This window comes from Epinephelus lanceolatus, chromosome 11 (genome assembly GCF_041903045.1).
Source record: "Epinephelus lanceolatus isolate andai-2023 chromosome 11, ASM4190304v1, whole genome shotgun sequence".
NCBI classification, from domain to species: Eukaryota; Metazoa; Chordata; class Actinopteri; order Perciformes; family Serranidae; genus Epinephelus; species Epinephelus lanceolatus.
In genome coordinates, this window is record NC_135744.1 from 41,743,313 (window position 1) to 41,762,235 (window position 18,923).

Consider the following 18,923-nt stretch of genomic DNA (forward strand, 5'->3'; position numbering starts at 1 on the left):
CACTTTGTAATAAATTTATTAAACAAGTCACAATGCACAAAAAGTATTTATTTTAAAAAACATGGCACAATGAATCAAGACAATGTCCCTCTGAGCTATCTAGCTCCTAACAAGACGTGCTAATGAATAAGTCATAGTAAGAATAAGGCTTTGGTTCAGAGTTGGCTGGCTCAAGTTACATGCACAGGATCCACATAAGACATAGTACATGCAGGGAAACTTATGCAGACTTTTTGCAGTGTGCCACATGGATGATTCTTGTAACTTCATCACACTGTGTGTACATAAAATCTGTTTAATCCATTTAATTAACCTTCTTTAATGGTATATATGAATTCAGTTTGACACAGTGCTTGTGGCCCCATGCAATACAGACACAATGTGCTGCAATAGAAATAACTTTCTCAGCAAAGTGGTGAATCCGCATTTTCCTTCAAATACACCCCCTGACCTGAAGTCTGAACTTGCTTAAACACAAACTGTGGATATTGTCTTTTATTCCACAAAACAAATAATAAATAATTGCACTTAATGATGATGGTGATGTTTTAACGTATACATCCAAAGAACTTACACTAAGATGAAGAACTCATAACTAAGTTGTAAGTTAGAATGGAAAACCCTCAGTTGCCTAACAAGTGTTCACAAAGAGTGAAGTCTGAGCTGTGAACATGAACACAGAAAGATTTATTGTTAAATCCCTGTAATTAAAGCCCTGCTAACTCAGCCCTGAATCTGGGCCTGGGACTCAATGAGCAAGATAACTCAGCCTTATAGACAGCATGAGGTACAGTGACCCTTGGAAAGGTTTCATCACAACAAAAGGGGCTGTTTTTTATTTTATTTTAACTTGGGACATATTTTTTGTTCTCCCCCGGAAATGGAAATTCAGGCACTTGGTTGAAGTGTCCTTGTAAAAAGATCCCCACTGTGCCAATGGTGAAGAGGAGGATGGCAGCCCAGAAACACACCTTGTCAATCATCTTCCCAATCAGTACCCAGCTTTCAATTTCCTGTATTTGGAAATAGTAAAGAGGGATTAAACAACTGAGGTAAGAGTTAAAACAGTTGCTCAAAATTGTTTAAAAAAATATAGGCCAAAAACACTTCGTCAATAGACACATTTAAAACATACAATACAAACTGTTGGCTTGGCAGATAAAGTATGAAGTAACACTCACAGATCCAATGTTATTTTGCTGTCTTGTACTCTCAGCAATGAAGTTGCAGGCATCCACACATCTCTTGATGTCAGGTGCAGCTTGGGCCAGACTCTTATACAGGTTGGCTGTGCTGCTGACATCCATATTATCCACTAGGGGGGAGGAGACAGTTAACTCAGACATTAGTATGCAACAGCATTGCCTGAGGCAGACACAGGCATCTTTGATGGTGATGAGGCAAAAATAAAGGACAGGAAATAAATGACATACATTGCGCCTTTAATACACAAATAAATGGCTACAATGAGGGATATGAAGACGTGGGATAGAAAATAGGGCGGGACAGTGGTGCAGTGATAAGCACTGCTGCCTCACAGCAAGAGGGTTCTGGGTCTGAACCCGCCAGCAAGCTGAGGCCCTTCTGTGCGGAGTTTGCATGTTCTCCTGGTGTCAGCATGGGATCTCTCTAGGTTCTCTGGCTTCCTCCCACAGTCCAAAGACATGCAGGCTAGGTAAACTGGTGACTCTAAAGGTGTGAATGTGAGTGTGAATGGTTGTCTGTCTCTAGCCCTGTGATTGTCTGGTAGCCTGTCCAGGGTGAACCCCATATAAAATAGCAAAATCATGGAAATACTCAAGTAAAGTACAAGTACCTAAAAACTGCACCTAAGTACAGTACTTGTGTAAATGTAGGCTACGTAGTTACTTTTCACCACTGAATTTTGGAGCTGGGTCATAGTTTTAAAAAAAGATGTCTTACCAATTGATCCTGTGAGCCCATGCCTCTCTCTTTGTTTGTCAAACATCATTTCACTGCGAGGTTGTTTCAGCACATATTCCTCTGCTCTCTGCATGAGGCCAAAGGAGCTGCGCCGCCGTTCCCTCACTCCATTTACCTCTGTTGTCACCTCACTATCATCCACCAGTGGGGACATGCCCAGGAAGCGAGGAACCATTTCTAGGAACACCTGGCAGAGAAGGTAACAGTAGTTAGTTAACATAAAATAACTCTTGAACAGACAAATGAAACCCAGCCGCAGAGGATGTGCTTACATGTTTGATGGTATTGGACATGGTATGAGTGCTGGGGCTGCGCAGGGAGAAGTTCAGCACCACAATTTGATTTGTGGCAATGAGAGTAGTGACAGACATCACAAAGATCAGGTACCTGAGGAGGACAAAGAGAAGATCTGTGAGGGAGACTGAAACTGTATGGAGTAAAGAAAGAAAAGAAAAACACCCAGCAGAGGTCAGCAGAGAACACACACTGACTCACTTGCCGATAAGAGGGACAGAGAGAGATGTCTCAGGGACCTTCTGGGCAATAAGAAAGAGGAAAACAGTCTGAGCCAGCAAGACAGAGATGGCAACAGTCAACTTTTGTCCGCCGGCTGTAAAGAAGATGACAGAGACTTAGGAGACACACAAAATTAAAAAACCTTACCAGCTTTGGCAATCCAGTACATTCTCTGTGCTCAGGCACTTCACATGCAGCAATACTACATAGAATATTCACTATGTTTTGTTTTTATTTACAGTAGTTACAATGAAACATACAGTCAAAACAAATTTGCAGTTTGAGTTTTTTCTTTTTTTTGACAGAAAATACTTAATTTTTGTTCTAAATTATGTCGTAGAATCTCCATTTTAATCCTTATACTGTATAACAAACCCAATGAAATGCCTACTTCTGAATTTGGGTCCTTTTTATTATGTTCAGTATTACTGTGTCTGATATTTCAGCTAGAAACATTATGTGTCTTGGTATTTTATAACATCCTTGCAACACTGCCCCATTTGAAACAATAATAGTCTGTGTAATAATACCTGTAGGGAACTGGACAACAGCATTACTAACCTTGTGCAGGTAGGAAGTAGGCCAGCACAACCAGTGAGGAGATGAGGGAGCAGGGCAGGATGACGTTGATGATATAGAAGAGGGGCTTCCTTTTGATGATCAGGTTGAACATGATCTCCTGATACTCTAGGTCATCTGGGGAATAGCGTGTGTTGACCATCTTCCTGGCTGGGCGATGGACAATGGCCCACTCACCATTCTCTAAGGGGTGAAAACAAAATAAGCTGGAGTGGAATTGTATGTTTTGAATGTTGGAGTATTGAATGTGGATTTACTGCACCTGTGAAAGCCTCGGGGTCGATGTCTACCCACTCAATAGTTTCGCCGTTGTCTCCGATAGCTAAAATGAGATCTACTTCATTGGCACTGTACGTCTGGGATCTTGGGGGTTACAGCAGTGAGGACAGAAGAGAACAGAAAATAGTTGGATGTAACTCCAGTTCTATGAGCATGTGTGTAGCCCTCTAATTTAACCCAGGCTAGGCTCCATCTCGGCACCCTGAGACAGATCTTTGCGTTGGTTGTATTACATCAGAATTTAGAGGAGCAGCCGCGACTTATCCGGTTATCACGAGATTACTTTCTCTCATTTCCATGACAACCCCGGCCACACACAGGCGCACACACTGTTTATAAAAAAAATGCACTGGCTATTTTAAAGAGCAGATAGGCTATCTACGGCTGTGGTTGAATTTATTCAGGTTTTTCTTTTTTCTTTTTTTTTTACCTCACATTGTAGTGGCTTAAATACCAAAACATTTTGATGACACCATAAGTGTCAATAATACAGCAGTATATAACAATATTATTTTACCTAAAACAATTAAATTTACAGCTCATTTCACAATAGGCTATGGCCCAGTTGGGACCCATCTAGTTCCCATATGTGCTGGCCAACTTGGATGCCCAACTCTCGCCCATGTATATTCTTCTGGGATGCCCACATGGGGCCCAACACCAACCCACTTAAAAGCCCACTCTGAGCCCATGCCCAGTTAAAGCCCATGTAACCTAAGTAAATCCCATGTGGGCCCCACTTGGACGTGTTGGCTGGGATAACTGCAGCTGGAGCAGCTACGTGACCCGTCCTCTAGCTAAATGACTAGCCCACCTTAACCTACACATCAGTTTCATGATCAGTTTTATGCTAAGTTAGCATTTAACTAGCTATGAAGTATTATGTTAAAAGAAAGGTGGTTAAAGTTAGGGTCAGGATATGGGAAGGCTACATCTTGTTACTTATACTAATGCTAACTTAGTGACTAGATAATGTTAGCTATTAAGTATTACGTTAAAAGGGAGGCAGTTAAGGTCAGGATAAGGGTAACAGGAAGGGTTCCATCTCATTACCTAAACTAATGCTAACTTAGCGCTTAGCTAACGCTAGCTAATGAGTATTACGTTAAAAGAAAGGCGGTTAAGTTTAGAATAAGGGTAATCGGGAGGGTTGCATCTTGTTAATTATACTAATGCTAACTTAGCAATTAGCTAACGTTGCCTATAAAGTATTACATTAAAAGAGAGGCGGTTAAGGTCAGGATAAGGCTAACGGGAAAGGTTCCGTCTCATTACCTATACTAATGCTAACTTAGCACTTAGCTAATGCTAGCTAATATTATGTTAAAAGAAAGGCGGTTAAGTTTAGGATAAGGGTAATCGGAAGGGTTATGTCATGTTACCTATACTAATGCTAACTTAGCGAATAGCTAATGTTAGCTATAAAGCATTATGTTAAAAGAGAGGCAATTAAGGTCAGGAGAAGGGTAATGGGAAGGGTTACGTCTCATTACTTATATTAATGCTAACTTAGCAATTAGCTAACACTAGCTAATAAGTCTACGTTAAAAGAGGGGTGGTTAAGTTTAGGATAAGGGTAATCAGAAGGGTTACATCTCATTACTTATAAAGTTAATTACGTCTGCATGTATTATGAATTATAAAGTGGATTACTGTTACTTTTGGTCTCATTTATTCACTACAGTGTATCAGGGTTTAGATAGCCGTTGCATTGGTGGGTTTGTCTTGTACTACTGGTGTGTGCGGTTTGTAGGAACATGTCGTAAACGCTACAAACGGAATGTGTCTGGCACTATACACGTCTCTGCAGCTGCGCACAGTCGCACATATGTATCGAACAGGAGAGAATGTTTAAAAGGAAATGTAATAGGGTGTTACCTTTCACCTGCAAATTAAAATCCAGCAAGATGCACTATTTGTGAGAAGAAAGTACCACACAGCAGCAACATGACTAACCTCTTCAAACATTTTAAATCAGCAAACCCTGACAGTTACCCATAATAAATGTGTTATTAATGGCCAATATGTGTCATGGGATTTGATTTGCCATCACGCCACCTACAAAATGACCATTTGTAAATCAGTTAGTCATGCAGTGTTATCTTGAATTTGTGAGGAAAACTTTGTTTATCTTGCATACCTCCAGGGAAAATGGCTAACATATTGATAACTGATTGTTTGTGGACCATGTTAAACAACAGCAAAACAGAAGACTCACACAACTCATGCAGTCACATGCTCAGTAGCCTACTTCCAAAGAACATGCATTTTTGTAAAAAAAAAAAAAAAAAAAATGTATTGAAGTGTTGCTTTGAAGAGAGCATCGATAAGTTTCACTCTCAGTTCAGTTTTAAATAGTACAGTTTTAGCGAAAATGCACGTTTAGGAAGTACTGAGCATAAGACTAGATAAATGAGACTTGGATTACTCTGCGCAAGTTGTGTAGTTTGTAAGTGGATGTTTTGATATAGCTTTGCTGTTGTTAAACGTGGTCCCCAGTCAATCAATAAATCAATAATTTTGGTGTTTTCCATGGAGGCATGCAAATGGACATTTTGTGGGTGAAGTATTCCTTTAAGTGTAATGATTTTCTTCTGCCTAAAGAGGCAGATCATTATTTTAAAAAATCAAATACCCATTTAAGAAATGATTGGTATCTGTATTGTTAAAATTATAACATAAAGTTTCTGTATCAATATTATATCAATTTAAAAAGTTTATTATTGCTCATCCTTACTGGGTGGAGAGTGTTGTATTAAAGTCATATCTCTCATTATAAAGACTGTATCAAGCAAGCCAAATCCACCTACTACTCTGGTTTAAATAATTCTAATGAAGCTGATTCTAAAGCTCTTTTTTTTCTGTGCTCAGAAATATCACACAACCTCCTGATTCACTTCCTCCCCATATGTATTCCACTGCCTTCTGTAACACCCTCATTTCCTTTTTTTCTACTAAAATCACAAATATCCATCAACAGCTTGTTCCCAACTGCTATTCGTCTTTCTCTGTTCCCTCTTTGCTTCCTTCTCAGTCACTTTCGGCATTCACTCTACCACCTGTTGCTGAAGTTTCTGGTCTAATTAAGAAATCCAAAACATCAACCTGCCAGTTAGACCCTCTTCCAACTGTTCTAGTCAAAGCCACTGTTTCCTCTTTGGCCCCTGTCATCACACACATAATCCACTCCACTCTCAGCACAGGAATTGTTCCCTCGCCTCTCAAATCAGCTGCTGTTACTCCTATACTGAAGAAGCCTGGTGCAGATCCCAATAACCTCAATAATCTCCGCCCTATTTCCAACCTTCCATTTCTCACAAAAATTCTTGAAAAAACTGTTGCCTCTCAGCTCCATGCCCATCTCTCTTGCAATAATCTTTATGAACAATTCCAGTCTGGTTTCCGCCCTTTCCACTCTACTGAAACTGCATTGCTTAAAATCACCAATGATCTCCTCCTGGCAGCTGATTCTGGTCTATTATCCATCCTCATTCTGCTTGATCTGAGTGCGGCCTTCGACACCATCTCACACACCATCCTCCTGGACAGACTTCATGCTATTGGCATCACACATACACCCCTTGACTGGTTTAAATCTTACCTCTCTGGCCGCGCTCAGTTCATTCAGCTGAAATCATTTACCTCGCACCCTCTCCCAGTCTCCACAGGTGTGCCCCAGGGCTCTGTCCTGGGGCCCCTGCTATTTATCATCTACTTAATCCCCCTTGGTCACATTTTCCGTAAAAACCACATTAATTTCCATTGCTATGCGGATGACACCCAGCTCTACATATCCTACAAACCTGATTCCACCCTCCCACCCTCCCACCCTCATTCCTTATTGGCTGCCTTCATGAAATAAAGTCCTGGTTCACATGCAATTTCCTCAAATTAAACAGTGATAAAACAGAAATGTTACTAATCAGCACTAAATCTAGCCAAAGCCCACAGTTTCACCATATCAATCAACAATTCTTCCATCCTCCCCTCCCCTCAGGTAAAGAGTCTGGGTGTCATCCTCGACAGCACGCTTTCCTTCTCATCCCACATTAACAACATAACGCGGTCAGCCTACTTTCATCTCCGCAACATCAACCGCCTACGGCCCTCCCTCACACCTCACACCGCTACCATACTGGTTCACAGTCTTGTCACTTCCCGGGGTGACTACTGCAACTCCATCCTGTTTGGTCTCCCCCTGAAAATCCTCCATAAACTGCAGATGGTTCAGAATTCCGCCGACCATATTATCCCTAGGAACCCATCCACCTGTCATATCACACCCATCTTGGCTCCCCATCACCTACTGCATCCACTTTAAGATTCTACTTCTGAGCTACAAGGCCATCCACAGCCTCGCCCCTCTGTACCTCTCTGACCTCCTTCCTATCACCATACCTGCTCGCACCCTCAGATCCTCTTCATCTATTCACCTCACTGTCCCCTCCGTTCGCCTCACTACCATGGGGGGCAGACCATTCAGCCGCTCTGCTCCCCAACTCTGGAATTCACTCCCCCCAGACCTCCAAAATATTGATTCACCACACTTTCACTCCAGGCTGAAAACTCACCTGTTCTGGCTTTCCTACTCTCGTTGAGTGGGTAAGCCTGAACAGATGTTTTGTTTATGTTTGTTTTGTTTGCTTTTTAAACTGATATTTGTTTGTTTGTTGTTAAATGTTTAATTATCTTGTACTTTGTATTTTTTTGTATTTTACTCTGTATTTTACTCTGTAAGGCGACCTTGAGTGTCATGAAAGGCGCCCAGCAATAAAATGTATTATCATTATTATTATTATTATTAAAGATCTGTGGAGCTTGTCAGAAGATGCAGCACACACAAAGACAGAACAAAGTCATAAATCAGCAATTATATATAGTATATTTTTGAAATGATATAGTTTAACTATACCTGAATGCTAATGTGCAGTTTTGATAATCAAATGGGAAGTAGGTGATCTCAATGGCACACGTGCTGCGATAGATAGCAGGAGGCAGCCAGTACATCCCACCACTGCTATAGATTAACACATTGGCGTAGTAGGCCACATCAAACTTGCCATCAATGCTGCAGAAATTGAGAATAAAGAACAGAAACAGTTGGCACCAGACTTTATACAAAACGCTGCAAGCAAACTTTTTTTTTTTACTGCCTTACTTGTTCTCAAGGACAATGTCAGGAAGCCAAACAGTGCTGCACGGGACACGAATAATACCAATGCCATGATATTTAGATTCGTCCCAGGCAAGGCGATAATCAGTCCATTGCTATAAATGACATTTGAGTGAAAGGTCACCAGTAACATTAAAATCTAGACACAAATGAGGGCTTGCACAAACAAAACAAAAAGTATGGAGAGGGAAAACTCACAATCTCGATCCACACATTGGTTGTCAGAGTCTCCTCCTTTTCATTCTGTGGTATAAGTGAAGAAGCAGTATGAATATTTGAGCTGTCTGCTGTGTTGATCATGCATGGCTGAGTTACAACACCTAACAGCCATTATTGAGCTCACTATGATGAACTAGTGGCCGTGCTTATTTCTTAGAATCGTGAATATTTGCTGTTTGGAGGTGTCACAGCCAAGCTTTGTTGTAACAAGTAGGAAGAGTAAGCTCTCACCAGGGAGATAAGGTTAGTGAGGGTCAGCTTGATCTGAATGTCCAACTTGTCTTCAGGTTTAACCACCGGGCGAATATTCTTGTTGTAACTTTTGAACAAGTCACTGATCAGCTGGGACTCTTCATTACATTGAACTGCATGAAAAAATAGATAGAGATAAGGTTAGATAAGGTTTATGAGCTTATGTTATAATAATATTTCTATGTCCATCAGTTGAAAAATGGGAAAATGGATAAATATGTCCCCCAGGAGGGTATCACAATGAGGCCTGAAACGACAAGTGACCAAAAGTTAAATTAACTTTTAAAAGCCAAAAAAGTACTATGTAACCACTGAAAGAACAAAAAACAAATACTTCCATTTTGTTCTTTTGCTTTTTAAAAGTTTCCCTCGGTCCAGTGACCAGCAGCAGCTAATGTTTGCTATTGCTGGCAAACTTTGGTTGGATATTGCTGTGTTGCCAACATTATTCAGACAGTTTCTTGACTTTTTCCCTTGCTTGTGCTACTGTTACACTGTTTTATCATTTACCATTATCATCTCGTAAGCAATAAAATGTGCTGTTGCACAATTCATCACACTCAGCTTTTGCTGCCTTACTTGGTATGACCAGTAGCTTTAAGTGGCTAATGTGTGCTAACTTTAGATAGATATTGCTGTGCAAATTAATCAGCCAGTTTACTGACTTATTTAAAACTTGTCTTGTCTTGTACTGCTGTTACACAATGTTTTAGTGTTTGCCATTATGTTGTAATTGTTACCAAGGCCATTGTGTTCAGCAAAAGTCTCACTTTAAAGAACCCTACGTATTGAAACATGCCATCCTCGTTAGTTTGTTACAGTTTATCATAGTGTTACCACTTTTGTTTAGTAGTTTAGTTAATTTCATTGTTGAGGTTAGTGTAGCTGGAACTACTACTTCTATAGTTTGAAATGCTATGGACAATAAGTATAAAAACATGCTGCAGATGCAAAATAAGCTCTTTTTGTCTGTACTTTAAAGCATGTCAAGGGGAGACCAGGGAGGATTGTTAGCGAGCTAACAGTTAGATATTACTGAAACATATTGGCAAATTAGTTGTATTATTATTACAAACATGACGTATGAACACATAAATCTGCCAATAGTTATTATTTTAATAGCTTAATATTGTATGCACCATATAGGGGTATGTTAATACATGGCACAACAGGCCATCCTACATGTTACTGAAGGCCCAGTTTAATATGCAACTCAGTTTTATAACACTAAGCACAAAAAGTACTGAAATGCGTGTTTGGTAGATTATTTCTTTGTTGTAACAATGCTTCTTGGCAGTACATATTATACTGTTGGAAAGCTTATTTATTTCCCTTTTAAATGGTGCCACATTTGTAAGGAACATGCATTTGTGGGATGAGCAGCAGAGCTGAGTATGATGGTTGCGCCCATGAAAGATTTGCCAAATCTTCTCTGCCAATGCCAAACAGCTTTTTTTGGCTGTTGCTACTGACTCTTGTTTCAAGCTTTTGGTACCCCCAGGTGCTGACAATCAGGTGCCAGCACCTGTGTCTGCTCCAAGAATCGGCATGCCACGTTTGACTGATGTGGACAGGGCTTGTGCGATAGGACAACTTCAAGCTGGTGTTCTGCAAAACCAAGTTGCAGCATTATTTGGAGTGAGCTCTAGTACCATCTGCAAATTGAAGGCCAAGTTCCATATAACAGGAGATGTCAGAGACAGGGCTCAAAGTGGGTGTCCCAAGAAGACGGCACCCCAAAAAGACCGTTTCCTCATCCTGTCAGTACTTAGGAACCATAGGCAGTCTTCTACAGATTTGCAGTCAAGGTTTGCAGGATGATATGGCCGACGGCTCAATCTGGAACAGACTGCACGCAGCCAACATAGGTCTGCCATGACTGCCCTTCACCGTCAGGCCCGTTTGCACTAGTGTCGGCAACACGTGAACTGGAACCTGAACATGTGCAGGAACGTTATGTTCAGCAATGAGTCCAGATCAGAGCGGGGTTTATCAGAGACTAGTCTGAGTGGGCGGAAGTTCGCTGCATAGATCAGCCTCTCGTTGGGTGCAACGAGCCACCCGCTGAAGTCCCGCCCTACCACCTCCGGTTTGTAGCAGTTTTCAAGCGCACCGTTGCTGTGGCACCGCCAAGAACGATTGTGATTGGTTGAAAGAAATAAAAAAAGCCGGGGTGTTTTTTTCTCCAATCGTAAAGTGAGAGTCGGCGCAGCCAGACCTTTCTTTTCTTGAGAAATGTCTGGTGAGCGAGACTAATCAGAGACCACCTCCAGAATTTGGGAGTGGAGAGGATGGAATGGCCTGTCAGCAGTCCTGACCTCAACTCCATCGTACACTTGTGGGATCAGCTTGGGCGTGCATTTCATGCCAGAGTGACCAACACAACCATGTTGGCTGACTTGCCACAAACGCTGGATGAAGAATGGGATGCCATCCCACAGCAATGTGTGACCAGGCTGGTGACCAGCATGAGGAGGAGGTGCCAGGCTGTTATGGCTGTGTATGGTTCTTCCACACAATTGCCAATATATCTTGTTTCTTCAGACTTCAATGATCCAATCCACCAAACAACACCAAACAAGAGTCAACAGCAAAAAAAGCTGTTTGGCATTGGCAGAGAAGATTTGGTAAATCTTTCATGGGCGCAACCATCATACTCAGCTCTGCTGCTCACCCCACAAATGCATGTTCCTTACAAATCTGGCACCATTTAAAAGGGAAATAAACAGGCTTTCCAACCCTATAAGATTCACTGCCAAGAAGCATTGTTACAACAAAGAAATAATCTACCAAACACAAATTTCCTTACATTTTGTGCTTAGTTTATAATATATGTGATGTGGGGTCTGTGCTCTGTCTCTATTTCAGCTCAGGGATCCTTAGCCTGAAAAATGTTGAAGGCCACTGGGTTTAATTTGGCCTTTACAGCGGTACTGATATTTTTTAACCCCTACAAGAACTTTCTTTTAAAACATGTGCACCATGTATATCTACTGTAGCCTGTATCTATATATGGTTGCACCATTAGGGGTTACTTGTAACACTTATTCAAAAGGTGTTACAAACATCCTCACACCTGTCTGCCATCGTTTACCAAAATAGCCTACTAACCAAATCATAGACTTGTTTCAGCAAATTACTTTCACACCTGAGATAGTGTCAGTGTTTTAGCAGTAAAATCTGCACACCTTTTTCTACAGTATGAAATTTCACATATATGGTCAGGAAGGAAGTGGTCATGCATGAAATTTTTCTCATGGCTCTCAGGCTGCCCCTTCTTAGTGGAAATGGTGCTTTTACCACCAACCCATTATTACAACCACCCCTGGTCTCCCCTGCTGTATCATGTGACCAACAAGTTGTAAGAGCGACTTACCAGCTGCAAACCATAACTTCCATCCATTATCCATATTATCCAGAACAAATTTGAACTTTTTTTTAATTTACATGACGTTCATATTTCTCAAGACAATAATGTGTTTTCAGTATTGAGATATATTTTGTGTTGATGTCATCTACATGTGCATACATGTTTGACCAAATGTGGAATTGAAATGCATTTCTGAACATTTTATTGTTAAAATGTAGTGTTTTGCTGTGTGGGCGCACAGGTGTTGAGACAAACACCAACCTCAGGCCAGAGAGATGAGCAGGTGCATGAAGAATCTAGAAACTAGCAACCAGGCTTAAAGCTGCACTTATTTGGCAATGGTAATTCAAACAATACTCCTCCGCTACAATTTATTTCAATATAAACTTGAAGAGAGACTACGAGAGTAAGGCAGAGGTTATTTCCGACACATTGCCTCTTCCCTCCCAGCTGTCACTATCTGCAGCTCAGATTACACAGCAGCTGGGAAAATCTAAACTAGGACTTTAAGTCACACTCAGGTCATCTACAATAATCATCAATACCATCATTAACCAGAAATGGTGACAGTAACACATGCTACAAAGTGGTAATGATCTTGTCCCCCGTGATCGATTCATTCCCAGGTCTGCCTGATCCAACCAGGCAGAAATACGTCACATAGTTTTGAGATGTCATCCTATTTATCTCATGGGACAATCTGTGTAGTAGGTAGTGTAATGACAGTGGTGAGATGTCTCACCTCCCAAGGGTTTGTCAGTTGTTAATTATTAAATATTCTTAAATACTACACTTGACACATTGATGAGAAATGTGCCATCCCATGTGTTTCATCAAAATCTGTGCTACAAAGACTGGAGCATCCCTTTAGGCCAATATAGCTTTGAGTTTGTGACCAGATTCATAGTCTTCCTCCAGTTACATCATAGAGGAAAACAAAGGCAGTGCTCCTTATTAGGATGTGTAAATAACACTTAGAGAGTAAAGATGACAGCAAGTTGACAACCTGTCCTAAAAAGCATTTAACTGGAAAATCAGTGTAATGTTTTAATATCCCTATTTATCTGAGGTATGTTAAAGTTAATATAATGACCTAATTACAACCTGCTTACTGTATCAGCTTCGTGGAATTGCGATATTTCAATTTTTTTTTTTATCCATTTACAAAAATAACATATTTTAAAATAATACACTGTTTGATCAGTACCGAGCACCAGGGGCATTTCCGTAGGGGTCTTGGGAGGATTCTTTCCTGGGATTTATTTATTTCTATGAATAAGCTCCATTTTGATTCTTTTTTTATGCACTCTAGCATCGTATTTATCCTTAAACCTGTTTGTTTGTTAATTATGAATTGTGATGTTAAAAATATTAGTAGTTGTTAGTAATTAGTATTAAATAGAGACAGAATAATTTGTAACCGCTAACATTAAAATTTTGAGAATTTTGAGGTACTTGAGTATATCCATTTTATGCTACTTTATATTTGCTGCCTCTCAGAAGGAAAAACACTTTTTACTCCTCTATATTTATTTGTTTGTTTTAGTTACCTTGAAAACGTAGATGATGATACAGAGCGTAATCGACTAAAAATGTATAATCATTCACACCGGACTTTCACCTACGAGGCCAGTGTTCGCTTCCTGTACGAATGTTCGGCCAAACCATGATGTCTTTTTTCTAAACCTAACCACGTAAATACGAGGTGTTTTACTGACATTGTAACGAGCAGAAATTGGACATTTCATGTAACAAAGGAAGTGTATTTTAACAGGCATAAATTGACACGGCGTTGCAGAATATCAACACCAGACACACTTAGGATACCTAGTGTGTGATCTGTAGATGTGAAAGTCGACTGACCAAGTGGCGAGATGTGACAAGACATGACTCAGAGGACCCAAAACTTGCATTTTTGTTTAACAATATCTTATTTTAGAGGGTTTGAATACATGAACGAAATTATTATTACTATTATTATTATTATTATTATTATTATTATTATTATTGTTGTTATTATTATAACAAATATTCTTAGAATAATAATAATAATAATAAGAAGAATGAGATCTGGGGCTATTCATAAAACCTTCCACGGGCTTCCAGTCCTAACAACGGCACTGCATAGGAGATTTATTTATTTATTATTTTATTTATTATTTATGTCAGCTGGGATAGGCGATAAATGAATGAATAAATGAATGAATGAATGTTTTTCTTACAAATAAGAACAAAAGCCATGACACACATAAACAACTTAAAGGGATAGTGCACCCAAAAATGATAATTCAGCCATTATCTACTCACCCATATGCCGAGGGAGGCTCAGGTGACGTTTTAGAGTCCTCACATCACTTGCAGAGATCCAAGGGGAGAGGAGGTAGCAGCACAACTCCACCTAATGGAGGCTGACGGCGCCCCAGATTCAAACGTCCAAAAACACATAATTGAAACCACAAATATCTCCATACTGGACACACGTGAACGCGGTGCACAGAGAGGCAGTTAGAGCTACAGGCTACAATGAGGCTAAAAACAGAGTTCAAATGACGTTTTTCCAAACAACTTTTTATGTCGGGGCTTCAGGACACTTGGATCACTATGGACGAGCAGTATGGAGATATTTTGTGGTTTCAATTATGTGTTTTTGGACGTGTGTTGACATGTTGCTACCCCCTCTCCCCTTGAAGTGATGTGAGGGCTCTAAAACTTCACCTGAGCCTCCCTCGGCATATGGGTGAGTAGATAATGGCTGAATTTTCATTTTTGGGTGCACTATCCCTTTAACTAACAAACAATAATAAAACAACAAACAATAAAAGAATACAGCATGTGCAAGTTTGCAAATGTCTTTCTCTTTCCTTTGCTTTTGTACTGCAGTGTGGATGGCTTTTGCCTTTTTCATTTTTTCTTACTCCACACAATCATCATACCCTCCCTTATGTTTGATTTTTTTATGAATGTCAAAAAATAATAAATAAATGTCACTTAAAGGAAACTCTGCCACTTTGTTTAATGATGGGCAGTTGCAAAGACAGATTTCTGAAGCATTACGGAGGTTGCATATTTTTAAATACTCTTAAGTACAGTAAACTGTCAAGTGTCACTGTAGACTGACAGTGAGAGAAACACACTGACTTTTAAAAGGTGCCGTGTCAGTCAGCCAACTCACGTGGATCAGTTATATTATCATGTGAATACTTAAGTCCGGTTCATGTTTGGTATCTACTGTATGCTTTGACCTGGTCACTTCCCACAGCTGCTCAGAGAGAGACAGGAGGGGAATGATGGGAAATGAGAAGCAGAGCCTGCAGGTGACCACTGAGGGGAAGTGGACCTGATCGAAATGATCGTATGAGTTGGATATCTCAAAATTACCAAAGTCAGAACAGCTAACAGTGGGACCATGCTTTTTTGTGATATGCTTGAGCTGACCGTTTAAGGTGACCAAAAGGCAGGCAGCATAATGTGTCAGAGCAACATGACCACACAGGTAAGCATTACAACATCACTGTTTGTCTGGGGTAAAAGCAAGCCGAGCTCACCCTAGCTGACATCAACTCATTCACTGAGTAACTTTGACAACATTGAACTGAACAACCTGAACAGTTGCCAGTAGCTGCCGATAGCCTTTGAACGGCACTGTGAGATAAATTATTTTCCTGCAGTCTACAGCTGACTGTTAGCTAGTAAAGATGAAAAGGCAACGAAACATCCCTAATTTTTTGGAACAGCTAAAAAAGTTTATGATGCTGTAACGTCAGTCACTTTTCTACTAAAAAGTGGTATTAGAGGTTAGGTTATTTTAAAAACAGGAAAACCCACTAAAACTAAACAATAGACTCCTTTCTCATCTGTGTGTGTCTTTTTTTTTTTTTGTCATGTTTGACGTCATGGACAGGCTGGAAAACAGGCTAGTAAACCGCAGAAAGCAGCATGGAGTCCAGTGAAAACCTTATGGTGGTTACTTTCGTTTATATATCTCCGCTTATTCAGTCTGTCTTTCTACTCGGTGCAGGCTGATGTGGATTTATGTTTGAGAGCTGCTTGGATGGAGACGGGCTGTATTTTGAGGCATTGCATCTCACCAGTAAAGGGGTTAAAACTAGTGTGTTCATTCAGGTGTGTATGCTGATTGTAAAATTCCCCATTAAAAGCCAGATGTTAGGTGTTGTTAGGGTTTTTTTGTGCAGTGGGAAAGGGGCTTAACGCAGCTGCCAATCATGTCAATCACTGCGGTCAAACTGTCAAACTAGACAGCGCTGATGAAATATTAATTAAGATTGTGCTGTGTCAATATATTAACAGTCTTAACAAATATGAAAAGAAAGGTCAGGGTTTTTTTTGGTTACAAACTGTAGCTTTAAATGATGACAAAACCTGTCCCCAACACCCACCTCAGGATCGCTAACAGGCTGGCTTCTACTGCTGCTGGCTAGATAATTAGCATTAATGATGATAACAGGAGGTGCAGTAGGTACAGTACAGGCCTGCAACAGCAATGAAAAATAGTGTCTGTGTTAACGGGTCTCGAGCGTGGTCCCCATGAACAGATTGTGCTGCAAAGTTGTAAACAGTAGTAAATTAATACAGTATGTCACTTTCACTTCTGCCTCCACTGCAGCTGTAGCCTATCTGGCCTGCTGTTACCCTCCTGTTTCAGAACTCCCTCTGCACCAACCAGAGCAGCTTCACACTTGATGCTAACTTTTTTTGGTGCTATCTGATAAACTGCATTTACTCAAAGTCATATTTAATCATGGGATGGGTTATGGAACAGAGGATCCATGTGGACATCAGTATCAATAATAAGTAGAACATACGAACGACAAGTGCACTAAACGAGCAGAGAGACTTCAAAAACCCCAGCATGCTTTGTATATGGTTTGCCTTGTTTTCCAAATTTTATACAAGGCATGCAAGCCTATAAAGTGCGTGGTCAGCTTATGTCAGCTTTACAGTAGTATACTTTATGTGTGCTTGCAGATAAACTATCAGCAGGAGTAAAATATTTTGTATGCTTCCAAAATTATCATCTTTAAAATTTGATATTTACAGCAGGATGCGTAAACACATTTTAAGGAGGTCAAAAGTATGAAAAGTCTTCTCTGTCATTGCCAATCAATGTAGTGAGAGTTATAGAGCTGGTTGTCGCTCCTCTGCCTGCACATGACAGGCGGAGAATTAATTTTGATAGATAAAAGGGCAGCCAGCCAGTCGATGAGGATGTGCCAAAAGTTTGCCACTGTGCCACTTACCCTGAACCATTAAAGTCCCGAGAATAGTTACAACTCCAAAAAATATCCAAAACCTGCAAGCTGCCATCATGTCCCAGGACCTCTCCACTGCACTGCGCTGCACTATATTTAAATATTAAGTTTGAGAGAGAGAGTGAGAGTAAAGACAGAGAGGAAGAGCCCTAAATCCCCTCACCAAACCCCCTGACTGTCGCCCACCCCGGCTGTTGCTATCCATGGCTCAGATTACACAGCAGCTGGGAATCAGTAAACCAGGACTTCAAGTCACACTGCGGTCACCCACAATAATAATCATCACGATCATTAGACAACAACAATCAGTGGTGATGGCAGTTGTACACTTAGGTTTGTCTTTGACAGAATGTAGGCAAGCGTGAGACCTCATGCAGTTAATCTCCATTATGATACATTTTCAATATCTCTGTAATATTCCTGTAAATTGTGAATCATTTTTGCTTTGCTGTTTGCAATGTATGGTCACATTATGAATGTTACTTTTGATGGGAAAATCACCAATGGCGCATTTTCACTTCCTTGGCATATTTGTCCTGCATTTGTTAATTAGAAAAAATAGAATATGTGGCTGTGTGTGTGTGTGTGTGTGTGTGTGTCGGACAGAGCATGAGAAAACAACACAAATACATACACATGTGGGTGCAGCAAGGTGTGCAGGCCGGCTCTCCCCCTGCTATGTGTCCGGGGTATTAATACATACAGCAGAGCCTTGCCACTTCAACAGCAGGACTTCAGTAGCAACTGTGTCTGCAGCCCACATTGTGGTGGGGTTAGAGGGCTGGAGGCAGACAGTGCTCATGAAACTCATAAAACTCCATGGAGACAGAAACTTTGATCGAGATCAGTTGGATAACTTTTTGGATTTCCAACAGAAGTGGATGGTGCTACAAAGGTAACTCCAAAAAAAATTACACGCCTTCCAATCAGGACATTTCACTCAAATCCAGGAGCTAAATTTGTTCTTATTATTAGTACAGTAATATAAGTAGTGTCATTCTGCAGCAACAAGGGCAACAGACTGATTTGTGGAATGTGCCATGTGAGTTTCACAGTATGTGATGTACTTCTAAATATACAGTTAGGGAAACAGAGATGAGCTACTTTAAGGTAACTAGAGCCTCCAGAAGGCAGATTATGTGTCTCGCACTCAGTTCAGAGCTCAGAGACAGAGGAGGGGTTGGATCTGTCCGACCTCAAAGACAGTCTGTTCACAGAGCAGAGCTGCAGTGCTGTAGCAAAATACATTTCAGATTCATCCAAGCATGGGTAAATTAAAAGATCAGACAGGCAAAGGTATTTTAAGGACATTCTAAAATAA

At 40.5% G+C, this 18,923-nt stretch overlaps 1 protein-coding gene across 1 annotated transcript; it reads right to left on the reverse strand.

The window, feature by feature from the left end:
• Window positions 1-17,736, reverse strand: chrne (cholinergic receptor, nicotinic, epsilon). The gene is made up of 12 exons (XM_033635699.2): window positions 17,591-17,736; window positions 8,942-9,075; window positions 8,690-8,734; window positions 8,477-8,586; window positions 8,231-8,386; window positions 3,302-3,402; window positions 3,022-3,222; window positions 2,440-2,554; window positions 2,217-2,331; window positions 1,924-2,131; window positions 1,182-1,315; window positions 1-1,013 (listed from the first exon to the last, which is right to left on the reverse strand). Exons 1-12 carry the CDS (start codon window positions 17,658-17,660, stop codon window positions 846-848), a joined length of 1,557 nt encoding a protein of 518 aa, XP_033491590.1. The 5' UTR covers window positions 17,661-17,736; the 3' UTR covers window positions 1-845.
• Between the last annotated feature and the right edge of the window lie 1,187 nt (window positions 17,737-18,923).